The 23,242-nt window shown below is 38.6% G+C and overlaps 1 protein-coding gene across 8 annotated transcripts in view; it reads left to right on the top strand.

Annotated features, from left to right (window-relative positions):
* Positions 1 to 23,242, top strand: part of LOC110452957 — a 125,384-nt gene that overhangs the window by 59,976 nt on the left and 42,166 nt on the right. For 7 of the 8 annotated variants that reach the window (XM_021501722.1, XM_021501728.1, XM_021501721.1 and 4 more), the window contains exons 5-15: positions 1,214 to 1,297; positions 3,143 to 3,302; positions 5,101 to 5,455; positions 11,047 to 11,145; positions 11,988 to 12,134; positions 13,945 to 14,100; positions 15,209 to 15,341; positions 18,966 to 19,036; positions 21,653 to 21,842; positions 22,263 to 22,418; positions 22,610 to 22,699. In XM_021501722.1, coding sequence (XP_021357397.1) covers positions 1,214 to 1,297; positions 3,143 to 3,302; positions 5,101 to 5,455; positions 11,047 to 11,145; positions 11,988 to 12,134; positions 13,945 to 14,100; positions 15,209 to 15,341; positions 18,966 to 19,036; positions 21,653 to 21,842; positions 22,263 to 22,418; positions 22,610 to 22,699 — 1,641 coding nt within the window. The remainder of the gene's footprint in view (positions 1 to 1,213; positions 1,298 to 3,142; positions 3,303 to 5,100; positions 5,456 to 11,046; positions 11,146 to 11,987; positions 12,135 to 13,944; positions 14,101 to 15,208; positions 15,342 to 18,965; positions 19,037 to 21,652; positions 21,843 to 22,262; positions 22,419 to 22,609; positions 22,700 to 23,242) is intronic. The other variant, XM_021501729.1, reaches the window with a different exon arrangement.

Genomic DNA, 23,242 nt, shown 5'->3' with positions numbered 1-23,242 from the left:
ATATACTGTACCTCCACCAGATCTTATACAATATTCTGTACCTTCCCCAGACCTTATACAATATACTGTACCTCCACCTGACCTTATACAATATACTGTACCTTCACCAGACCTTATACAATATACTGTACCCCCACCAGATCTTATACAGTATACTGTACCTCCACCAGACCTTATACAATATACTTTACCTCCACCAGACCTTATACAATATACTGTACCTCCACCAGANTATACAATATACTGTACCTCCACCAGATCTTATACAATATACTGTACCTCCACCAGACCTTATACAATATACTTTACCTCCACCAGACCTTATACAATATACTTTACCTCCACCAGATCTTATACAATATACTATACCTTCACCAGACCTTATACCTTATAAATATACTGTACTTCCACCAGACCTGATACAATATACTGTACCTCCACCAGACCTAATACAATATACTGTACCTCTACCAGATCTTATACAATATTCTGTACTTCCACCAGACCTTATACAATATACTGTTCCTCCACCAGACCTTATACAATATTTTGTATCTCTATCAGACCTTATAAAATATACTGTAATTCCACCAGATCTTATACAATATACTGTCCCTCCACCAGATCTTATACAATATTCTGTACTTCCCCCAGACCTTATACAATATACTGTACCTCCACCAGGCCTTATACAATATTTTGTATCTCTATCAGACCTTATAAAATATACTGTAATTCCACCAGATCTTATACAATATACTGTACCTCGACCAGACCTTATATAATATACTGTACCTCCACCAGACCTTATACAATGTTTTGTATCTCTATCAGACCTTATAAAATATACTGTAATTCCACCAGATCTTATACAATATACTGTACCTCCACCAGACCTTATACAATATACTGTACCTCCACCAGACCTTATACAATATTTTGTATCTCTATCAGACCTTATAAAATATACTGTAATTCCACCAGATCTTATACAATATACTGTACCTCCACCAGACCTTATACAATATACTGTACCTCCATCAGACCCTATACAGTATTCTGTACTTCCACCAGACCTTAAGAAATCAATAACCGATACAATGTATTTTCAAAATTTTGTATGCCAGTTGTCTCCCTTTGTATATCACCAGAGTAGTATTGTACATTTCTCAGAAAAACGATATTAAGATTTTTGATGTTAATATCCATACAGGCCAAACGAGACAAGGGAGTGAGCCAGGGAGCTAACTCTGCTGATGGACCAGCTGAGGAGGAAATTGAACAGAACTACTCCAGGGTACTGTTATATACCATTATAAGTATGAATTGTCAAATGACAAGGTCTTATTACTAAATAGGGTATATACACAGCTATATGGCACATAAACTTGTGTAAAAGCAAAATGTTGGATGGTTTATTTTGTTCAGAAATCAGACAAAGCAACAGTCATTATCTTCTCCAGCTCCCAACTCATGTCTATGTTTCTATCAGTAACTAGTCCCTAGGTTTCTATCAGTAACTACTCCATAGGTTTCTATATGTAATGGTCCCTAGGTGTTTATCAGTAATGGTCCCTATAGGTTTCTATCAGAAACTAGCCATAGGTTTCTATCAGTAACTATAGTTCCTAGATTTCTATCAGTAACTAGTCCCTAGGTTTCGGTCAGTAATGGTCCCTAGGTTTCTATCAGTAACTAGTCCCTTGGTTTCTATCAGTAATATCCCCTAGGTTACTGTCAGTAACTAGTCCCTAGGTTTCGGTCAGTAATGGTCCCTAGGTTTCTATCAGTAACTAGTCCCTTGGTTTCTATCAGTAATATCCCCTAGGTTACTGTCAGCAACTAGTCCCTAGGTTTCTAGCAGTAATGGTCCCTAGGTTTCTAGCAGTAACTAGTGCCTAGGTTTCTATCAGTAATAAGTACATAGGTCTATATCAGTATAGTACCTAGGTTTCTATCAGTAACTAGTACCTAGGTTTCTATCAGTAACTAGTCCCTAGGTTTCTATCAGTAACTAGTCCCTAGGTTTCTATCAGTAACTAGTCCCTAGGTTTCTATACGTAATGGTCCCTAGGTGTCTATCAGTAATGGTCCCTATAGGTTTCTATCACTAACTAGTTGCTAGGTTTCTATCAGTAACTATAGTTCCTAGGTTTCTATCAGTAACTAGTCCCTAGGTTTCTGTCAGTAATGGTCCCTAGGTTGCTATCAGTAACTAGTCCCTTGGTTTCTATCAGTAATATCCCCTAGTTTACTGTCAGTAACTAGTCCCTAGGTTTCTATCAGTAAGTAGTGCCTAGGTTTCTATCAGTAACTAGTTCCTAGGTTTCTATCAATAACTAATGCCTAGGTTTCTATCAGTAACTAGTCCCTAGGTTTCTAGCAGTAATGGTCCCTAAGTTTCTATCAGTAAGTATTGCCTAGGTTTCTATCAGTAACTAGTTCCTAGGTTTCTATCAATAACTAATGCCTAGGTTTCCATCAGTAACTAGTCCCTAGGTTTCTAGCAGTAATGGTCCCTAGGTTTCTATCAGTAACTAGTGCCTAGGTTTATATCAGTAACTAGTGCCTAGGTTTCTATCAGTAACTAGTCCCTAGGTTTCTATCTGTAATGGTCCCTAGGTTTCTATCAGTAACAAGTGCCTAGGTTTCTATCAGTAACTAGTGCCTAGGTTTCTATCAGTACCTAGTTCTCAGGTTTCTATCAGTAACAAGCCCTTAAGTTTCTATCAGTAACTAGTTCCTAGGTTTTTATCAGGAACTAGTCCCTAGGTTTCTATCACTAACTAGTTGCTAGGTTTCTATCAGTACCTAGTTCCTAGGTTTCTATCAGTAACTAGTACCTAGGTTTCTATCAGTAACTAAACTAGTTCATAGGTTTCTATCACTAACTAGTTGCTAGGTTTCTATCAGTATATTACCTTGGTTTCTTTCAGTTACTAGTCCCTAGGTTTTTATCCTTGATAATTTGTAATTTATCTTTGCATCTGAATTGGTTATAAATTGATTCATCCCTCAGTTTGAATTATAAGTCCTAGAAACACGGAAGCATCAGTTCAGCTGTGTTTTGGGGTATTAATGCTATAATGTGTTTGAAATGTGTTGAAATATCCACTTACTTGTGTACATGTCTGAAATTTAGAGAATATCTGACATCACCCGACCTGGGGGTCAAGGTTGTGACCTGGAGGGAGCTATGGCCATTGATCCTGCTAACCGACGCAAGTTACAGTGGCATAGAGCTCGTAATGGAAGAATGTGGGAGTCCGTCGATACAAGTGTGGGCATGAACAAGTCTAAAGGTAGGTCATTGAAGGTGTTGGCAAAAACAAAAGTAAAGAAAGGTCATACCAGCCGAGAAACCGGACACCAGGCAGATCATATTCCAACCCATCTTTTACTTAATGTAAAAAAAAGGAGTAGAAAATTTGAAGTAATTGAGAGTTGTGAATAGCTCGCCTGTCCACAAAAGTCATATATGATCTCCATCCCACTACAAAAACTGTAACTCTGTATAAGAAACATAGTGGCCTATCACCTTCTACTGTAACAGCTCTAGTGTCTCTGTAACATAGGCTGCCATGCTGTGATTGATTTTACAAATTTCTCAGATTTCTCATTATTTTATTGCCTTTCTCACCCCCAAAATGCTGACAATGTTTTTGCATTTAATACTTTAGCCCATATAGACACTACAAGGTCAAGGTCATTGCCTCCTGTGTTTGAAGGTAACATTTCTACGGTAGCTATGGTAACAAGTTGTAGTTATTAATATTTACATTTCTATTAGACATGCTGAGTGACAAGTACCAGGATACAGACTTAACATCATTATTTGGAAACAAATAAATTTGAAACAAAATCTGTATTACTCAACAGTAAAATATGGAAATGATTTTATAACATTCAACTGTTCAATATAACATAATTGAGCAGTATCATTAGCTGAACGGAGAGCTGAACACCTAAAGGAAAATGATCATGCAGTTGAAAATGCAACACTAGAAAGATGATGCTAACTTTTTTTGAAAAAAAATAGTAATTAATCAGAAAGTAAGGAACGCGGGTCCCCATTAGTCCCCCCAATAAATCCACTTCAGACTTTGATTCACTCAGGGTGTCTCCTAACCTGTCTATAGAAGTGCTTTGTGGGTAATATCTATTGCATTCTGGGTAGTTAGTCTTAGTCTTATTTTCTGGGTAAAACTATTGCATTCTAGGTATGAACTTTTGAATTTTTGGTAATAAGTATTGTATTCTGAGTACTAACTTTTGTATTCTGAGTACTAACTTTTGTATTCTGAGTACTAACTTTTGTATTCTGAGTACTAACTTTTGTATTCGGAGTACTAACTTTTGTATGCTATATATTAACTCTCGTATTCTGGGTTATAATTATTGTATTCTATGTATTAACTCTCGTATTCTGGGTTATAATTATTGTATGCTATGTATTAACTCTCATATTCTGGGTTATAATTACTGTATGCTATGTATTAACTCTCGTAATTTTCTGGGTTATAATTATTGTATGCTATGTATTAACTCTCGTATTCTGGGTTATAATTACTGTATGCTATGTATTAACTCTCGTAATTTTCTGGATTATAATTATTGTATGCTATGTATTAACTCTCGTATTCTGGGTTATAATTATTGTATTCTATGTATTAACTCTCGTATTCTGGGTACTTCTGTAGCGGTATTATACATGGATTGTTTTCTGTACATGCATGCACTATTATTTTCCTTTATCGCCATCTAGTTAACTTACAATTAATTTTGTTGTAGCTAATTACGTGTGGTTCAAATATTCGCCTTTGCTTTAACTAATTACTTTTTGTGTAGCTATTAGAATGGTACTTAACATATTGTTAACTAATCATTAAGCCAATAATATCTGATATATATATATATATATATTTTATCCTTATGATTGTTAAAACTGCAGTCCTTGATCTATTGGTTCTGAAGTGTGTTGTAATTTGTATCAAGTTAAAGTCTTATTGTTTGAGACTGGAAGGTAGTGAGACACACACAAGAATATGAAGCTAACATGCTTTAATGATTTGTTGAATGTTGTGAATTGTTGGTTACCAGCCACTGATATACCCCTGCCAGCACCCAAACACAGACAGGTGAAAATGAGTCGCAGTCTAGACACACATGGGAGACAACTCAAGAAAAGCTATGACAATCTCATGAGATTGTCATGTAGTCCGGACAGCTTCAGATCGTACCCCGAGGATCGACACAGATATTTCACAAGTCAAGGTCACCAGGACTCCAGCAGTGGTGGGGACAGTGATGATGTTTTCGGAGAATTTTGTGGGTCACGAAAATCCTCAGAGGATCATCATGTAAATACATTGCGATCAGATGCATGCATGGATTCAGCTTTGTGTATGGAGCTGTCTACATCTGACCCCACAGACAGCAAGGAACCAGGCAGCTGGTGAGACATTTATTTGTTAAATAGAAAAAATAGATGGGAAGGGTGGGACTATCTATCAGGTGGGAAGTGACATTATAGGAGGGTGGGGCTATCTATCATGTGGGAAGTGACAATATAGGAGGGTGGGGCTATCTATCAGGTGGGAAGTGACATTATAGGAGGGTGGGGCTATCTATCAAGTGGGAAGTGACTATATAGGAGGGTGGGGCTATCTATCAGGTGGAAAGTGACAATATAGGAGGGTGGGGCTATCTATCAGGTGGGAAGTGACTATATAGGAGGGTGGGGCTATCTATCAGGTGGGAAGTGACAATATCGGAGGGTGGGGCTATCTATCAGGTGGGAAGTGACATTAAAGGAGGGCTGGGCTATCTGTGTAGCTAAATAGTTTGAAACACAATGATATAATGATACTCCATTTTCTGCATTATATCCCTAATGAGTCCCTAAAGAGATGGCGGCATCAGGGGGCGACTTAGAAACTCTAAACTTTATTTTCTTTGAATAGATATCTCTATTGTGGAACACACTCACAAACATTTGTATTGGATTTCCTACCTATAGTGCTGTACAGATGTTGATATACTATCTACCTCCACAGGGTCATTGATATAGATACCCCAGTGTACGAGACACATAGGTTGTATATATTGATTTTAAGTGCTGTACACACGTTGATATATATCTCCCTCCACAGGGTCCCTGATATAGATACCCCAGTGTACGAGCCACATAGGTTGAATATATTGATATTAAGTGCTGTAGACACGTTGATATATATCTACCTCCACAGTGTCACTGATATAGATACCCCAGTGTACGAGACACATAGGTTGTATATATTGATATTAAGTGCTGTACAGATGTTGATATATATCTACCTCCACAGGGTCACTGATATAGATACCCCCAGTGTACGAGACACATATGTTGTATATATTGATTTGCCATGCATTCAATGTCAGCTGGTGAAGGCCTGGAAACATATGGCAGAGTTGGACTTATCAAAGTCTGCTAAATTTTGCCGACAATAAAACCCCTCCAGCATTGAACTTATTCATGTCCTCATTTAGATAGTGAAACATTGACACAGGAGCCATAACAACAAACAAGTATTAATTAGAGAGGTACTGTTAGGGTCAGTCACATGATCCAGGGGTATGGATAAATTCAAGTGGCCGATGTATGTCACCTACAGGGAAATGTTTCTGAAGGACACAGACAGGTTAGTAAAATAGGTCCCCAGGTAGACAGACAATTTAGAAAAATAGTTAAAATATTTATTTATTTAAAAAATAACACTCATGAAACAAGTGATTTTATTTTATATGAATCACTCTTGTTGGCCTGGATGTAAGTGCTTGGGGTCTTCATGTGGGAGGAAACTGGAGTACCCCTAGAAAACCCACTGGTCGGGCAGGTGATCGCATACCTTTTCACGTCCGATCAGGGAATTGAACCCAAGCCGCTTTGGTGAAAGGCAAGTGCGCTATCCATTGCGCCACCCGATCACCCTACAATTAAATTAGTAAGATAGTTCCCCAGGACATGACAGACAGGTTAATAAAATATTTCCCAGGTAGACAGACAGGTTAGTAAAATATGTCCCAGGTAGACAGAAAGGTTAGTAAAATAGGTCCAAGTTAGACAGGCAGGTAAATAAAATAGGTCCCCAGGTAGACAGACTGGTAGTAAAATAGGTCCCCAGGTAGACAGAAAGGTTAGTATAATAGGTCCAATTTAGACAGGCAGATAAGTAAAATAGGTTCCCCAGGTAGACAGACAGGGTAGTAAAATAGGTCCCCAGGTAGACAGACAGGTTAGTAAAATAGTTCACCAGTTAGACAGACAGGTAAGTAAAATAGTTCTCAAATTGGGGCATGCCAGACAGGTAAGTAAAATAGGTCCAAGTTAGACAGGCAGGGAAGTAAAATAGGTCCCCAGGTAGACAGAAAGGTTAGTAAAATAGGTCCCCGGTAGACAGGCAGGTAAATTAAATAGGTCCCCAGGTAGACAGACAGGTTAGTAAAATAGGCCCCCAGGAAGACAGACAGGTAAGTAAAATAGTTCTCCAGTTATAATAGTTTTCCAGTTAGGGCATGCCAGACAGGTTTGTAAAATAAGTCCAAGTTAGACAGGCCTATAAGTAAAATAGGTTCCCCAGGTAGACAGGCAGGTTAGTAAAATAGGTCCCCAGGTAGAAAGACAGGTAAGTAAAATAGTTCTCCAATTAGGGCATGTCAGACGGGTTAGTAAAATAGGTCCAAGTTAGACAGGCAGGGAAGTAAAATAGGTCCCCAGGTAGACAGACAGGTGAGTAAAATAGGTCCCCAGGAAGACAGACAGGTAAGTAAAATAGTTCTCCAATTAGGGCATGTCAGACGGGTTAGTAAAATAGGTCCAAGTTCCACACGCAGGTAAGTAAAATAGGTCCCCAGGTAGTCTTAGACAGGTAGGTAAGTAAAATAGGTCCCCAGGTAGACAGACAGGAAAGTAAAATAGTTCTCCAATTAGGGCATGTCAGACGGGTTAGTAAAATAGGTCCAAGTTAGACAGGCAGGGAAGTAAAATAGGTCCCCAGGTAGACAGAAAGGTAAGTAACAAAGGTACAAGCTAGAGAGGCAGGTAAGTAAAATAGGTCCCCAGGTAGACAGAAAGGTAAGTAACAAAGGTACAAGCTAGAGAGGCAGGTAAGTAAAATAGGTCCCCAGGTAGTCTTAGACAGGTAGGTAAGTAAAATAGGTCCCCAGGTAGACAGAAAGGTTAGTAAAATAGGTCCCAGGTAGACAGGCAGGGAAGTAAAATAGGTCCCCAGGTAGACAGACAGGTAAGTAAAATAGTTCTCCAGTTAGGACATGACAAACAGGGTTGTATAATAGTTTTCCAGTTAGGGCATGCCAGACAGGTTAGTAAAATAGGTCCAAGTTAGACAGGCAGGGAAGTAAAATAGGTCCCAGGTAGACAGGCAGGTAAGTAAAATAGGTCCCCAGGTAGACAGAAAGGTTAGTAAAATAGGTCCCAGGTAGACAGGCAGGTAAATTAAATAGGTCCCCAGGTAGACAGACAGGTTAGTAAAATAGGTCCCAGGTAGACAGGCAGGTAAGTAAAATAGGTCCCAGGTAGATGGACAGGTTACTAAAATAGGTCCCCAGGTCGTCTTAGACAGGCAGGTAAGTAAAATAGGTCCCCAGGTAGATGAACAGGTTAATAAAATAGGTCCCCAGGTAGTCTTAGACAGACAGGTTAGTAAAATAGGTCCCAGGTAGACAGACAGGTTAGTAAAATAGGTCCCAGGTAGACAGGCAGGTAAGTAAAATAGGTCCCCAGGTAGTCTTAGACAGGCAGGTAAGTAAAATAGGTCCCCAGGTAGATGGACAGGTTAATAAAATAGGTCCCCAGGTAGTCTTAGACAGACAGGTTAGTAAAATAGGTCTCAGGTAGACAGGCAGGTAAGTAAAATAGGTCCCAGGTAGACAGGGAGGTAAGTAAAATAGGTCCCCAGGCAGTCTTAGACAGGCAGGTAAGTAAAATAGGTCCCTAGGTAGACAGACAGGTTAGTAAAATAGGTCCCAGGTAGACAGACAGGTTAGTAAAAGAGGTCCCAGGTAGACAGGCAGGTAAGTAAAATAGGTCCCAGGTAGACAGGCAGGTAAGTAAAATAGGTCCCCAGGTAGACAGACAGGTTAGTAAAATAGGTCCCCAGGTAGGACATGACAGATAGGGTAGTTAAATAGTTCCCCAGGTAGGACATGACTGACAGTTTAGAAAAATAGGTCCCAGGTAGGACACGACAGATAGGGTAGTAAAATAGGTCCCAGGTAGGTTAGTAAAATAGGTCCCCAGGTAAGACTTGACCGACAGGTTAATAAAATAGTTCCCTAGGTAGAACATCTCTGACAGAGTTAGTAACATAGGTCCCCAGGTAATACGTGATCGACAGGTTAGTTAAATAGGTTCCCAGGACCTGACAGTTATGGCATAACAAGTTGTCATTTTTAATGTAACAGTTGTCATGTTTAATATAACAGTTGCCATGTTTAATGTAACAGTTGTCATGTTTAATGTAACAGTTGTCATGTTCAATGTAACAGTTTTCATGTTTAATGTAGCTGTTGTCATGTTTAATGTAACAGTTGTCATGTTTAATGTAACAGTTGTCATGTTTAATGTAACAGTTGTCATATTTAATGTAACAGTTGTCATGTTTAATGTAACAGTTGTCATGTTTAATGTAACAGTTGTCATGTTTAATGTAACAGTTGTCATGTTTAATGTAACAGTTGTCATGTTTAATGTAACAGTTGTCATGTTTAATGTAACTGTTGTCATGTTTAATGTAACAGTTGTCATGTTTAATGTAACAGTTGTCATGTTTAATGTAACAGTTGTCATGTTTAATGTAACAGTTGTCATGTTTAATGTAACTGTTGTCGTGTTTAATGTAGCTGTTGTCATAATCACCATTCAATTTGCAAGTTGCCATGGTCAATGTTGCAATTAACATGAGAACTGCTACAGTACCAACACTATGTTGTAATCATATTCACTGTTGCCATGGTCCTAATCAAACTGTATTTATTAACAAAAATGTATCAAACAAGTTCTTTCAAGTTGTATTAATCATTTCTGTTGGCCCTGATGGTAGAGTGCAAGGGGTCTTAATGTGGAAGGAAACAGAACCTAAGTGTCCGGGCAGGCGACCCCATATTTTTTCATGTCCGATCTGGGACTCAGACCCCAGCAATATTGTTCTGTTAACTTTTATCTTTTATAGTTGTCATGGTCACCAACTATTGTTGTGATCACTTTTACAGTTGCCATGGTCACCAACTATTGTTGTGATCAGTTTGACAGTTGTCATGGTCACCAACTATTGTTGTGATCACTTTTACAGTTGTCATGGTCACCAACTATTGTTGTGATCAGTTTGACAGTTGCCATGGTCACCAACTATTATGGTGATCAGTTTGACAGTTGTCATGGTCACCAACTATTGTTGTGATCATTTTGACAGTTGCCATGGTCACCAACTACTATTGTGATCAGTTTGACAGTTGCAATGGTCACCAACTATTGTTGTGATCATTTTGACAGTTGCCATGGTCACCAACTACTATTGTGATCAGTTTGACAGTTGCAATGGTCACCAACTATTGTTGTGATCATTTTGACAGTTGCCATGGTCACCAACTACTATTGTGATCAGTTTGACAGTTGCGATGGTCACCAACTATTGTTGTGATCAGTTTGACAGTTGTCATGGTCACCAACTATTATGGTGATCAGTTTTACAGTTGCCATGGTCACCAACTACTATTGTGATCAGTTTGACAGTTGCCATGGTCACCAACTATTGTTGTGATCAGTTTTACAGTTGCCATGGTCACCAACTATTGTTGTGATTATTTTTAAAACTTGTAATGGTCACAGACAATATTCTTGTAATTACTTTTTCAGTTGTCATGATCACCAACACTATTGTAGTGATCCATTTTACAGTTGCCATGGTCACTGACACTTTCATTGTGATTATTTTATAGTTATTATTTACATCACAACTGGTGTCATGGTTTTTGCTTGTTTTCTATCAGCAGCTCACTGTCTGTGTCCAGTGACTCAGCAATAGACAAAGGGGAGACAACCTCATCAGAACTAGCCAGTCGACTGATGGACTTGGAGAAGGAGCTCATGTATGTATATTGAGGATGACAGAAGTTTCTATCATGGGTCCAGTATATTTGGGGGTCCAGTTCCAGAGCTCTGATATTTTTTTTTATTTTTTTGGCATCACTGTATGCATACCATCAGTTTGTTGAAGTCATCAGTAATTCAAAGCAAATATAACCATTCCTTTTATGTCTACAGTGAGCTCTCAGGGAATGACGTAAAAACAAGCCATTTCACACTATTTTACTGAAATGCCTGTAGAAATAAAAGCTTTTTGATTACATTGGAATAAAATTGTGAAAAACACTTGGAAAAGATAAATATTCATGACATAAGTCCTCATCATTGGCTGATCAAAATGATGTATGAGTTGGTCTTGCTATTCTGCAGGCACTACCACAAGTTTGATATCCATATGTATATTTTTTTTGCAGATTTCCTTTATTTTCTATAAATATAAAATATTATAAATATCATATGCGAAACAATTTATTGTCATTAAAAAATGTAGCAGATACAGAAGTCAAAATAAGTTTATTAACATTGTTTTATCGATATATATTCCTTCCCTTTGGACTGTATCAGTATCACGGTGATGAAGAATGTGCTATAGACAGGCACGCAATGGCATTGATCAGTGATGACAGCAGGGTTGTCTTTAGTTGTCTGAGTAAAATAAAGAGAGTGATTGCACACTGATCATGACCGTCCTGATAGAATGTATAAATAACATTGCTGATAAACGATAAGAACCACATAGCAGTCTAAATTTGCTCCAATTTGTTTATTCGTTGACGTCTGCCTTGAGGGCTCCAAAACTTGTCACTCTTGTGTGTTACCTGTGTGATTGTTGAATTCGTTACAGATCCACCAAATGTGAGCTTGCCAAGGTGATAAACCAACAGTCAGGCTACCAGGAGTTGCTGGCCCAGCGTGATGATGCCATCCGATTCCTGGAGGGGCGACTAGACACGTCTGGGTCTGACCCCAAAATGTTAACTCTAAAAAACAGGTGACTACAAACTATCATCATACCTGAAGCAATATAGACAAGTGACACAGTTAATAAAAACATCATCAGAGGCCTTTGTTTCTTCTATCATTTAGAGCCTTGCATCAGAAATGCGGGTGCTATATAGTAATCACAGTGTCTGTCCATCCATCTGTCACCATGGTACAAAATATAGCTGATTCCTACCGTTTCAATTTGACTCTCTGTTACACATCCATCCATCCATGTAGGAAAGGGGTTTAAAAACAGCTTCTTATGTTCAGGTCAAGATTACTGTTACTAAAAATAGACAGGTGGTGTGCTGTCAAAATACATTGTATTGCCCTTTCTGACCTTCAAGTATTCATATTGAAGGAAAATAACATTTGGTTGATATACTATAGGAATGATGCCATATTACCAGGATCCAGGAATTAGGGATGGCAACCTGTCAAAAGGTCAAATCACTTACTGGATGTGAACAGGAATGATATAATGTCCCACCTACATAGTGGGGCCTAAACTACAAAGTGGGGCCTAAACTACATAGTGGGGCCTTAACTACATAGTGGGGCCTAAACTACATAGTGGGGCCTAAACTACATAGTGGGGCCTTAACTACATAGTGGGGCCTTAACTACATAGTGGGGCCTTAACTACATAGTGGGGCCTTAACTACATAGTGGGGCCTTAACTACATAGTGGGGCCTTAACTACATAGTGGGGCCTTAACTACATAGTGGGGCCTTAACTACATAGTGGGGCCTTAACTACATAGTGGGGCCTTAACTACATAGTGGGGCCTTAACTACATAGTGGGGCCTTAACTACATAGTGGGGCCTTAACTACATAGTGGGGCCTTAACTACATAGTGGGGCCTTAACTACATAGTGGGGCCTTAACTACATAGTGGGGCCTTAACTACATAGTGGGGCCTTAACTACATAGTGGGGCCTTAACTACATAGTGGGGCCTTAACTACATAGTGGGGCCTTAACTACATAGTGGGGCCTTAACTACATAGTGGGGCCTTAACTACATAGTGGGGCCTTAACTACATAGTGGGGCCTTAACTACATAGTGGGGCCTTAACTACATAGTGGGGCCTTAACTACATAGTGGGGCCTTAACTACATAGTGGGGCCTTAACTACATAGTGGGGCCTTAACTACATAGTGGGGCCTTAACTACATAGTGGGGCCTTAACTACATAGTGGGGCCTTAACTACATAGTGGGGCCTTAACTACATAGTGGGGCCTTAACTACATAGTGGGACCTTAACTACATAGTGGGGCCTTAACTACATAGTGGGGCCTTAACTACATAGTGGGGCCTTAACTACATAGTGGGGCCTAAACTACATAGTGGGGCCTTAACTACATAGTGGGGCCTTAACTACATAGTGGGACCTTAACTACATAGTGGGTCCTTTACTACATAGTGGGGCCTTAACTACATAGTTGGGCCTTGTCTGACTTGTCAGTGGTGGTTATTGGCTGGCTGTAATAGCACCATATTACTTAGATCCATGAACTCAACATTGATGCTGTATGTCTTTTCTGATTGGTTAAGACATATTGTATAAAGTAAGTTCTATTATTGATGTGATTTGTTCATATTTCATGATAAAAGGATAGTTTACTTCAGGAATAATGACAAATATACAGATCCCATAATCAAAGATATCCACCATGGCTTCTGATTGGCTAAGAACTTTCCAGCTATCATTTCATTCTGCTGTTAAGATCATCATCATTAGTGGTAGTAATTGGTATTTTTAGATACATGGAGTGGAAGTTTTATTACTGTTTGACCTTTGTTCTCCTCAGTAAGTCAGCAGCCTCACCTGGAACTGTTAAATCAGAGAAGGAGATGGAAGAGAGACTCCGCGTCTTACAGCACCAGAACCGCTTCCTCAACCTAGAGGTGAAAAAACTGGCCAAGCTCCGACAGACAGAGCGGGAAACCTTCTTCCAACAAGAGGAGTAAGTAACGAGGAGAATCAGTGAATACATTATAATGTCTACTACAAAGTGGTGATGAACATAAGCAGCATGAAATGTTGGCCATTAGCTGATCTTGTCAACTCTCCTACAGATTCATCTTCCGTTTAAACAGTGCTTAATAGGCAAACTTTTCCTTGAAATATCAATATATACTGTGGGTGAAGGTTCATTGGCATAAAATGTTCTCTTGTTGTAGATTAATATTCACCAGGAGAGCTGTTTAGTTCAGCATCAGCATTACTTGATGCTGAAGTATTGACTAGGACAGTTTGATGCTGAAGTATTGACTAGGACCGGTTGATGCTGAAGTAATGACTAGGACAGGTTGATGCTGAAGTAATGACTCGGACAGGTTGATGCTGAAGTATTGACTAGGATAGACGCTGAAGTAATGACTAGGATAGATGCTGAAGTATTGACTAGGACAGGTTGATGTTGAAGTAATGACTAGGATAGATGCTGAAGTAATGACTAGGACACAGTAGTAATTTAAGAAGATTTCTAAGGACAGATTTCTGATTTGTTGTTGCTTAAGTATTGACTAGGAGAGTTATCTGACAGTATTTTTAGTAGAAGATTTCTAAGGACTGATTTCTGATTTGTTGTTGCTTAAGTATTGACTAGGAGAGTTATCTGACAGTATTTTTAGTAGAAGATTTCTAAGGACTGATTTCTGATTTGTTGTTGCTTAAGTATTGACTAGGAGAGTTATCTGACAGTATTTTTAGTAGAAGATTTCTAAGGACTGATTTCTGATTTGTTGTTGCTTAAGTATTGACTAGGAGAGTTATCTGACAGTATTTTTAGTAGAAGATTTCTAAGGACTGATTTCTGATTTGTTGTTGCTTAAGTATTGACTAGGAGAGTTATCTGACAGTATTTTTAGTAGAAGATTTCTAAGGACTGATTTCTGATTTGTTGTTGTTTAAGGATTGACTAGGACAGATTTATGACACAGTAGTAATTTTAGTAGAAGATTTCTAAGGACAGATTTCTAATTTGTTGTTTAAGTATTGACTAGGAGAGTTATCTGACAGTAGTTTAAGTAGAAGATTTGGAAGGACTGATTTCTGATTGGTTGTTTTAGGCGTATACGAGCTCTGGAGGCGGAGATAGAGAAGTGGAAGGTGGATTATGTGTCAATCATACGCTCCAGTATTCGTTTTCCTGGAGGCGACACCATGGACGACGCTGAGCTTATCCTGTTTGGTGGCGACCGGGTGAGTTCTGATGGAGTTTAACAGTATAACAAACAGAGTAATTGTTCAAGAAATTGTAAAAATAAGGTCAACAGAATAAAATATAGGTTTTTCTGAATTGTGGTGACCCAGAAGCCATGAACCTCAAACTCAAAATTATTAACTCTGTTCTTGGATTGCTTAAACCAAGAACAAAGATGTTGAGATCCACCAATCAAACACTGTTTTAGTCTTGATCATACCCAGAACATCGTTGTTAAGAACCACCAATCAAACACCCAGGTTTAGGCTTGGTTATCCCCAGAACAAAGATGTTAAGAGCCACCAATCAAACACCCAGGTTTAGGCTTGGTTACACCCAGAACATCTTTGTTAAGAGCAACCAATCAAACACCTAGGTTTAGGCTTGGTTATACCCAGAATATCTTTGTTAAGAACCACCAATCAAACACCCAGGTTTAGGCTTGGTTATACCCAGAACAAGGATGTTAAGAACCACCTATCAAACACCAAGGTTTAGGCTTGGTTATACCCAGAACATCTTTGTTAAGAACCACCAATCAAACACCCAGGTTAAGGCTTGGTTATACCACGAACAAAATGTTAAGAGCCACCAATCAAACACCCAGGTTTAGGCTTGGTTATACCAAGAACAAGGATGTTAAGAACCACCTATCAAACACCAAGGTTTAGGCTTGGTTATACCCAGAACATCGTTGTTAAGATCAACCAATCAAACACCACGTTTTAGGCTTGGTTATACCCAGAACATCTTTGTTAAGAACCAACCATCAAACACCCAGGTTTAGGCTTGGTTATACCCAGAACAAAGATGTTAAGAGCCACCAATCAAACACCCAGGTTTAGGCTTGGTTATACCCAGAACATCGTTGTTAAGATCAACCAATTAGACACCCAGTTATAGGCTTGGTTATACCCAGAACATCTTTGTTAAGAACCACCAATCAAACACCAAGGTTTAGGCTTGGTTATACCCAGAACAAAGATGTTAAGAGCCAGCAATCAAACACCCAGGTTTAGGCTTGGTTATACCCAGAACAAAGATGTTAAGAGCCAGCAATCAAACACCCAGGTTTAGACTTGGTTATACCCAGAACAAAGTTGTTAAGAGCCACCAATCAAACACCCAAGTTTAGGTTTGGTTATACCCAGAACAAGGATGTTAAGAACCACTTATCAAACACCCAGTTTAAGGCTTGGTTATACCCAGAACATCTTTATTAAGAACCAACAATCAAACACCCAGGTTTAGGCTTAGTTATACCCAGAACATCTTTGTTAAGAACCACCAATCAAACACCCAGGTTTAGGCTTAGTTATTACCCAGAACAAAGACATCAATAACTGAGCAAATGGTCATATATTAAGATAATGATTTTATCAATTATTTTTTATCTTAATTGGATAAATGTTCCCATCAGGGTCTACATTAGTCACAACAAACCATCTGTCAGCTCCTGGATAGTGGGCTTGTCTTTCATCAGGACGACTCGGGTTCAATTCCCCTATCAGATTTGAGATGGTACTGGTCACCTGCCCCACCAAGCCTAAACCTGGGTGTTTGATTGGTTCCCACACACACTGAGACCCCATGTGCACTTCTATCTGGGCCAACCAGAGAGTTAAATACAAGTTCATTAAACCATTTCTGAACATTTTCTTCAGGTTGGTTAGTATGGATTCTGAAAAGTTCTTTTTACACAACCAATACATTTTTCTATGTGACATTTCGATGACTACTGTAAATTTGCGGGTATAGTGCGCCGGTACGTTTTTGGGGTCAGATTTGAAAAAATGGAAAAAAATGGGGAAAAAATCATCAATGTAACCATTATCAAACTGGAAAATTAGCATCAATGGTAGCGTGGTGTTTATAACGTCGATTAATTAACATCAAAGGTAGCGTGGTGTTTATAATGTCGATTAATTAACATCAAAGTTAGCGTGGTGTTTATAACGTCGATTAATTAACATCAAAGGAAGCGTGGTGTTTATAACGTCGATTAATTAACACCAAAGGTAGCGTGGTGTTTATAACGTCGATTAATTAACATCAAAGGAAGCGTGGTGTTTATAACGTCGATTAATTAACATCAAAGGTAGCGTGGTGTTTATAATGTCGATTAATTAACATCAAAGGTAGCGTGGTGTTTATAACGTCGATTAATTAACGATTGATTTATTGAAGACATACTGAATGGTTTGCTGTTCTAAAGACTGCATAACTGCGATGCTAAATAACTTTTCTTGATAACTTGAAATTCTAAAACGTCTAACCACGAAGAAGTGATCTGATAGGCCGAAAATCGGCACTTCCACATGGTGTTTCAAGGCGATACTTATACTTTCTAATCAAGCATATCGTATGTAATTGTGTTTGCTACGGTACTGGAAAAGGTAAATGAAGACCATGTAATGGTAAACTGATTTAAATATATTTAACACATAAAGCTTACCGCCACCAAATGTACGTCTGCGAGAGCATCTTTGTGTGCCTCGCTTAGCGATCAGACCGTTTTCTCAATGTCAATGGGTGATCCAATTAACTTGACCCCACTGTCCATTAATGTACACGAATTATAACACTTGTTGCTATCTGAAGCTTGATAATTGTCTTTACAATTTAAATAAAAGCATTAATTAGCTCGCAGTCGTAATTCTACAGCGCGCGCGCGGAACTGTGACGGCCCTGATTATGTTTACGTAATCAGTGTCAGCCACAATACACACGTGAGTAGACAGTTCGTTTTCTGGGACAAAGATACAGATTTTCCTCATTTTTAAAAACTTTTTAGTCAATTTAGAAGCCACATCCTATTTTTAGTAGCCAATGAAAAATAAAAGTAGTAAATGGCTACTTTGGCTACTGACAGCGCTAGCCCTCTCCGACTCGTTCCTCATCACAACAATATCACTACAGAAGATTTGATTGATCTGTGGATGTTTTCATAACACAACTTTGTATTATGCCATTCGGTCAACTTACCTGTAAAAATGTTATCTGTGTCCAGTTAGTGTTTGTCGCCAAATCAGCAGTCATGACAACAGATTACCGATTTTAATCATTTTAGAGTAGGTTAAAATTATGTTGTTTTTGTTATCTTCAATCTATCATATATGACTCCAAACAAAACTATTAAATGGAGGTAATCCAATATGGCGGACATGAAACTCGAGAATGATAACCAAAGAATGACTTGTTCCTGTTTATAGTGCGCACCCCCTTTTCGACATGACAATATTTACCTAAAAAAGTGTGCACTATACACGCAAATTTACGGTAGTACAATTTGGTGAATTTCCTACCTTCTTTGGTTTCCGTATCTTTCCGGTGTTCACCAAGACGGACCCAATGTCTCTCCAATATACGATATTTTATAGGTAGGAAATTCACCAGATCAGAAAGGAAGCAGTTGGAGTTCCAGATACAAAAAAGTTATTGTTTGTGGAAAAAGAACTTTTCATCAGTTCATTAAACTTGTTTCATAATTGTTGAATATTGAGTAAAGGTTATATCATATAAGTCCTTTTATTCAAATTCACCAAAATACATTATTCCTGATCATTTTAAATCTAAAATTAATCAGAATGTGTGTTCTAGATGGTGTTGGATGTTTCTTTCAGCACAAGAACCGAATCATAAAACTGTTGGAGGATGCTCGCAAAATGAATCCAAGCCTGCCTACATATGAAAGGTACAGTATGCTCAAGTTTATCTCCCTACAATCCAAGTCTGCCTACATATGAAAGGTACAGTATACTCAAGTTTATCTCCCTACAATCCAAGTCTGCTTATGTATGAAAGATACAGTATATTCAAGTTTGTCTCCCTACAATCCAAGCCTGCCTACATATGAAAGGTACAGTACACTCAAGTTTATCTCCCTACAATCCAAGCCTGCCTACATATAAAAGGTACAGTATACTCAAGTTTATCTCCCTACAATCCAAGTCTGCATATGTATGAAAGATACAGTGTACTCAAGATTGCCTCCCTACAATCTAAGCCTGCCTACATATGAAAGGTACAGTATACTTAAGTTTGGCTCCCTAAAATCCAAGCCTGCCTACATATGAAAGGTACAGTACACTCGAGTTTATCTCCCTACAATCCAAGCCTGCCTACATATGAAAGGTACAGTATCCTCAAGTTTGGCTCCCTACATTCAGGCCTGTCTACATATGAAAGGTACAGTATACTCAAGTTTGTCTCCCTACAATCCGAGCCTGCCTACATATGAAAGGTACAGTACACTCAAGTTTATCTCCCTACAACCCAAGCCTGCCTACATATAAAAGGTACAGTATACTCAAGTGTATCTTCCTACAATCCAAGCCTGCCTACATATGAAAGGTACAGTACACTCAAGTTTATCACCCTACAATCCAAGCCTGCCTACATATAAAAGGTACAGTATTCTCAAGTTTATCTCCCTACAATCCAAGTCTGCATATGTATGAAAGGTACAGTATACTCAAGTTTATCTCCTTACGATCGAAGTCTGCATACATGTATGTATGAAAGGTACAGTTTACTCAAGTTTATCTCCCTACAATCCAATCCTGCCTACATATAAAAGGTACAGTATACTCAAGTGTATCTTCCTACAATCCAAGCCTGCCTACATATGAAAGGTACAGTATATTCAAGTTTATCTCCCTACAACCCAAGCCTGCCTATATATGAAAGATACAGTATACACAAGTTTATCTCCCTACAAACCAAGCCTGCCTACATATGAAAGGTACAGTATACCCAAGTTTGTCTCCCTACAATCCAAGCCTGCCTAAATATGAAAGGTACAGTATACTCAAGTTTGGCTCGCTACAATCAAGCCTGTCTACATATGAAAGGTACAGTATACTCAAGTTTATCTCCTTACAATCAAAGTCTGCATACATGTATGTATGAAAGGTACAGTTTACTCAAGTTTATCTCCCTACAATCCAATCCTGCCTACATATAAAAGGTACAGTATACTCAAGTTTATCTCCTTACGATCGAAGTCTGCATACATGTATGTATGAAAGGTACAGTTTACTCAAGTTTATCTCCCTACAATCCAATCCTGCCTACATATAAAAGGTACAGTATACTCAAGTGTATCTTCCTACAATCCAAGCCTGCCTACATATGAAAGGTACAGTACGCTCAAGTTTATCTCCCTACAATCCAAGCCTGCCTACATATGAAAGGTACAGTACACTCAAGTTTATCACCCTACAATCCAAGCCTGCCTACATATAAAAGGTACAGTATACTCAAGTTTATCTCCCTACAATCCAAGTCTGCGTATGTATGAAAGTTACAGTATACTCAAGTTTGTCTCCCTACAATCCGAGCCTGCCTACATATGAAAGGTACAGTACACTCGAGTTTATCTCCCTACAATCCAAGCCTGCCTACATATATAAGGTACAGTATACTCAAGTGTATCTGCCTACAATCCAAGCCTGCCTACATATGAAAGGTACAGTATCCTCAAGTTTGTCTCCCTACAATCCAAGCCTGCCTAAATATGAAAGGTACAGTATACTCAAGTTTGGCTCGCTACAATCAAGCCTGTCTACATATGAAAGGTACAGTATACTCAAGTTTATCTCCCTACAATCCAAGCCTGCCTACATATATAAGGTACAGTATACTCAAGTGTATCTGCCTACAATCCAAGCCTGCCTACATATGAAAGGTACAGTATACTCAAGTTTGGCTCCCTACAATCAAGCCTGTCTACATATGAAAGGTACAGTATACTCAAGTTTGGCTCCCTACAATCCAAGCCAGCCTACATATGAAAGGTACAGTACACTCAAGTTTGGCTCCCTACAATCAAGCCTGTCTACATATGAAAGGTACAGTATACTCAAGTTTATCTCCCTACAATCCAAGCCTGCCTATATATGAAAGATACAGTATACACAAGTTTGTCTCCCTACAAACCAAGCCTGCCTACATATGAAAGGTACAGTATATTCAAGTTTATCTCCCTACAATCCAAGCCTGCCTATATATGAAAGATACAGTATACACAAGTTTATCTCCCTACAAACCAAGCCTGCCTACATATGAAAGGTACAGTATACTCTCCCTACAAAAGGGGCAACATGCCCCAGTCGGTCCACATAAAAAAATATAGAATGTCTGAGTACATCCACAGCTAAAAAATGGTGAATTTCTCTATCATTCCTACAAAAACTTCTGTATGTCCAAGTCTCTCCACTACAAAGACTATTGTATGCCACAATCTGTCCACATGTGGATGTGTACAGATATCAATCCAGTGTTCAGTATTAATATTGTATGATTGTAGTCTGAACAGTGGAGAGATCCATGTGGACGCGTACGGATTTAAACACGTGTTTGAGGACCAGGGCTTGCTGCTCCATTATCTGTGTCAGGAGCTCACCCATCATTATATCCTACAGGCTGGCTCCTATGAGGACCACCACCGGAAGTGGACACACTTCATGAGACAGCATGGGAAGTCCATCACAAACCATGTATGTACAAAGTCTGTCACAAACCATGTATGTACAAAGTCCATCACAAACCATGTATGTATAAAGTCTATCACAAACCATGTATGTACAAAGTCTATCACAAACCATGTATGTATAAAGTCTATCACAAACCATGTATGTATAAAGTCTATCACAAATCATGTATGTGTACAAAGTCTATCACAAACCATGTATGTACAAAGTCTATCACAAACCATGTATGTATAAAGTCTATCACAAACCATGTATGTACAAAGTCTATCACAAACCATGTATGTACAAAGTCTATCACAAACCATGTATGTACAATTCCATCAACAACCATGTATATTAACATCATTGTAGATATGTATATAGTATATAAAATGTTACCCTGTATATAATGTTAACTAATATGTCCTCTGTTGTTATGTTGGGTAGTATAAGGAGCTGAAGATACTTTGTCGAGGAGGAATACCGGACCGATTCCGTAAGCAGGTGTGGAGACAGCTGATCTTTCATCGGATCAAGGACACCATTGAGCAGAAGGGCATGCACTACTTTCGAAACCTCTGTAATGCCCTACCTGACTCACCTGTGAGTTACCTACATTTGTATTTGTATTGATCAATATGTTCCTTTCTCCTATACACAATATACCCTGTTAGTCTTGTTTTTACCTGTTAGATATCTAGTGTATTCACCTTACAGTGATGTAAATTACCAAGTTTTATTTTCTTTATGTTGTCATTATTCACATGACATGTATGGCCCTTATGCCTTTGTAGATGGCGTCATGCTACAGGAAACAGATATCATTGGACCTGATGCGGACGATGCCTAGTAACACAAAGTTCTCCATGGTAGGATCTAAAGGAGTAAGTCATATGAAGTCTTATAGCTGTAAAGGAGTAAGTTTTGAGTTAAGCAATGTAGATGTTAAGGAGTAAGTTGGGTTATGAGCCTTCCAGTTGTAAAGGAGTAAGTTGAGTTATGAGCCTTCCAGTTATAAAGGAGTAAGTTAGGTGTTATAGCTGCTAAGGAGTAAGTTAGGTGTTATAGCTGCTAAGGAGTAAGTTAAGTGTTATAGCTGCTAAGGAGTAAGTTAAGTGTTATAGCTGCTAAGGAGTAAGTTAAGTGTTATAGCTGCTAAGGAGTAAGTTAAGTGTTATAGCTGCTAAGGAGTAAGTTAAGTGTTATAGCTGCTAAGGAGTAAGTTAAGTGTTATAGCTGCTAAGGAGTAAGTTAAGTGTTATAGCTGCTAAGGAGTAAGTTAAGTGTTATAGCTGCTAAGGAGTAAGTTAAGTGTTATAGCTGCTAAGGAGTAAGTTAAGTGTTATAGCTGCTAAGGAGTAACACATGTTTACTATAGAAATGATTGATATGTTGACACCAGAACTGACCAATGTTATTATTTGTTG

Source organism: Mizuhopecten yessoensis, unplaced genomic scaffold (genome assembly GCF_002113885.1).
Source record: "Mizuhopecten yessoensis strain PY_sf001 unplaced genomic scaffold, ASM211388v2 scaffold7015, whole genome shotgun sequence".
Lineage (NCBI taxonomy): Eukaryota > Metazoa > Mollusca > Bivalvia > Pectinida > Pectinidae > Mizuhopecten > Mizuhopecten yessoensis.
The sequence above is the reverse complement of the archived record's forward strand: the minus strand, read 5'-3'. Positions and strand labels throughout refer to the sequence as shown.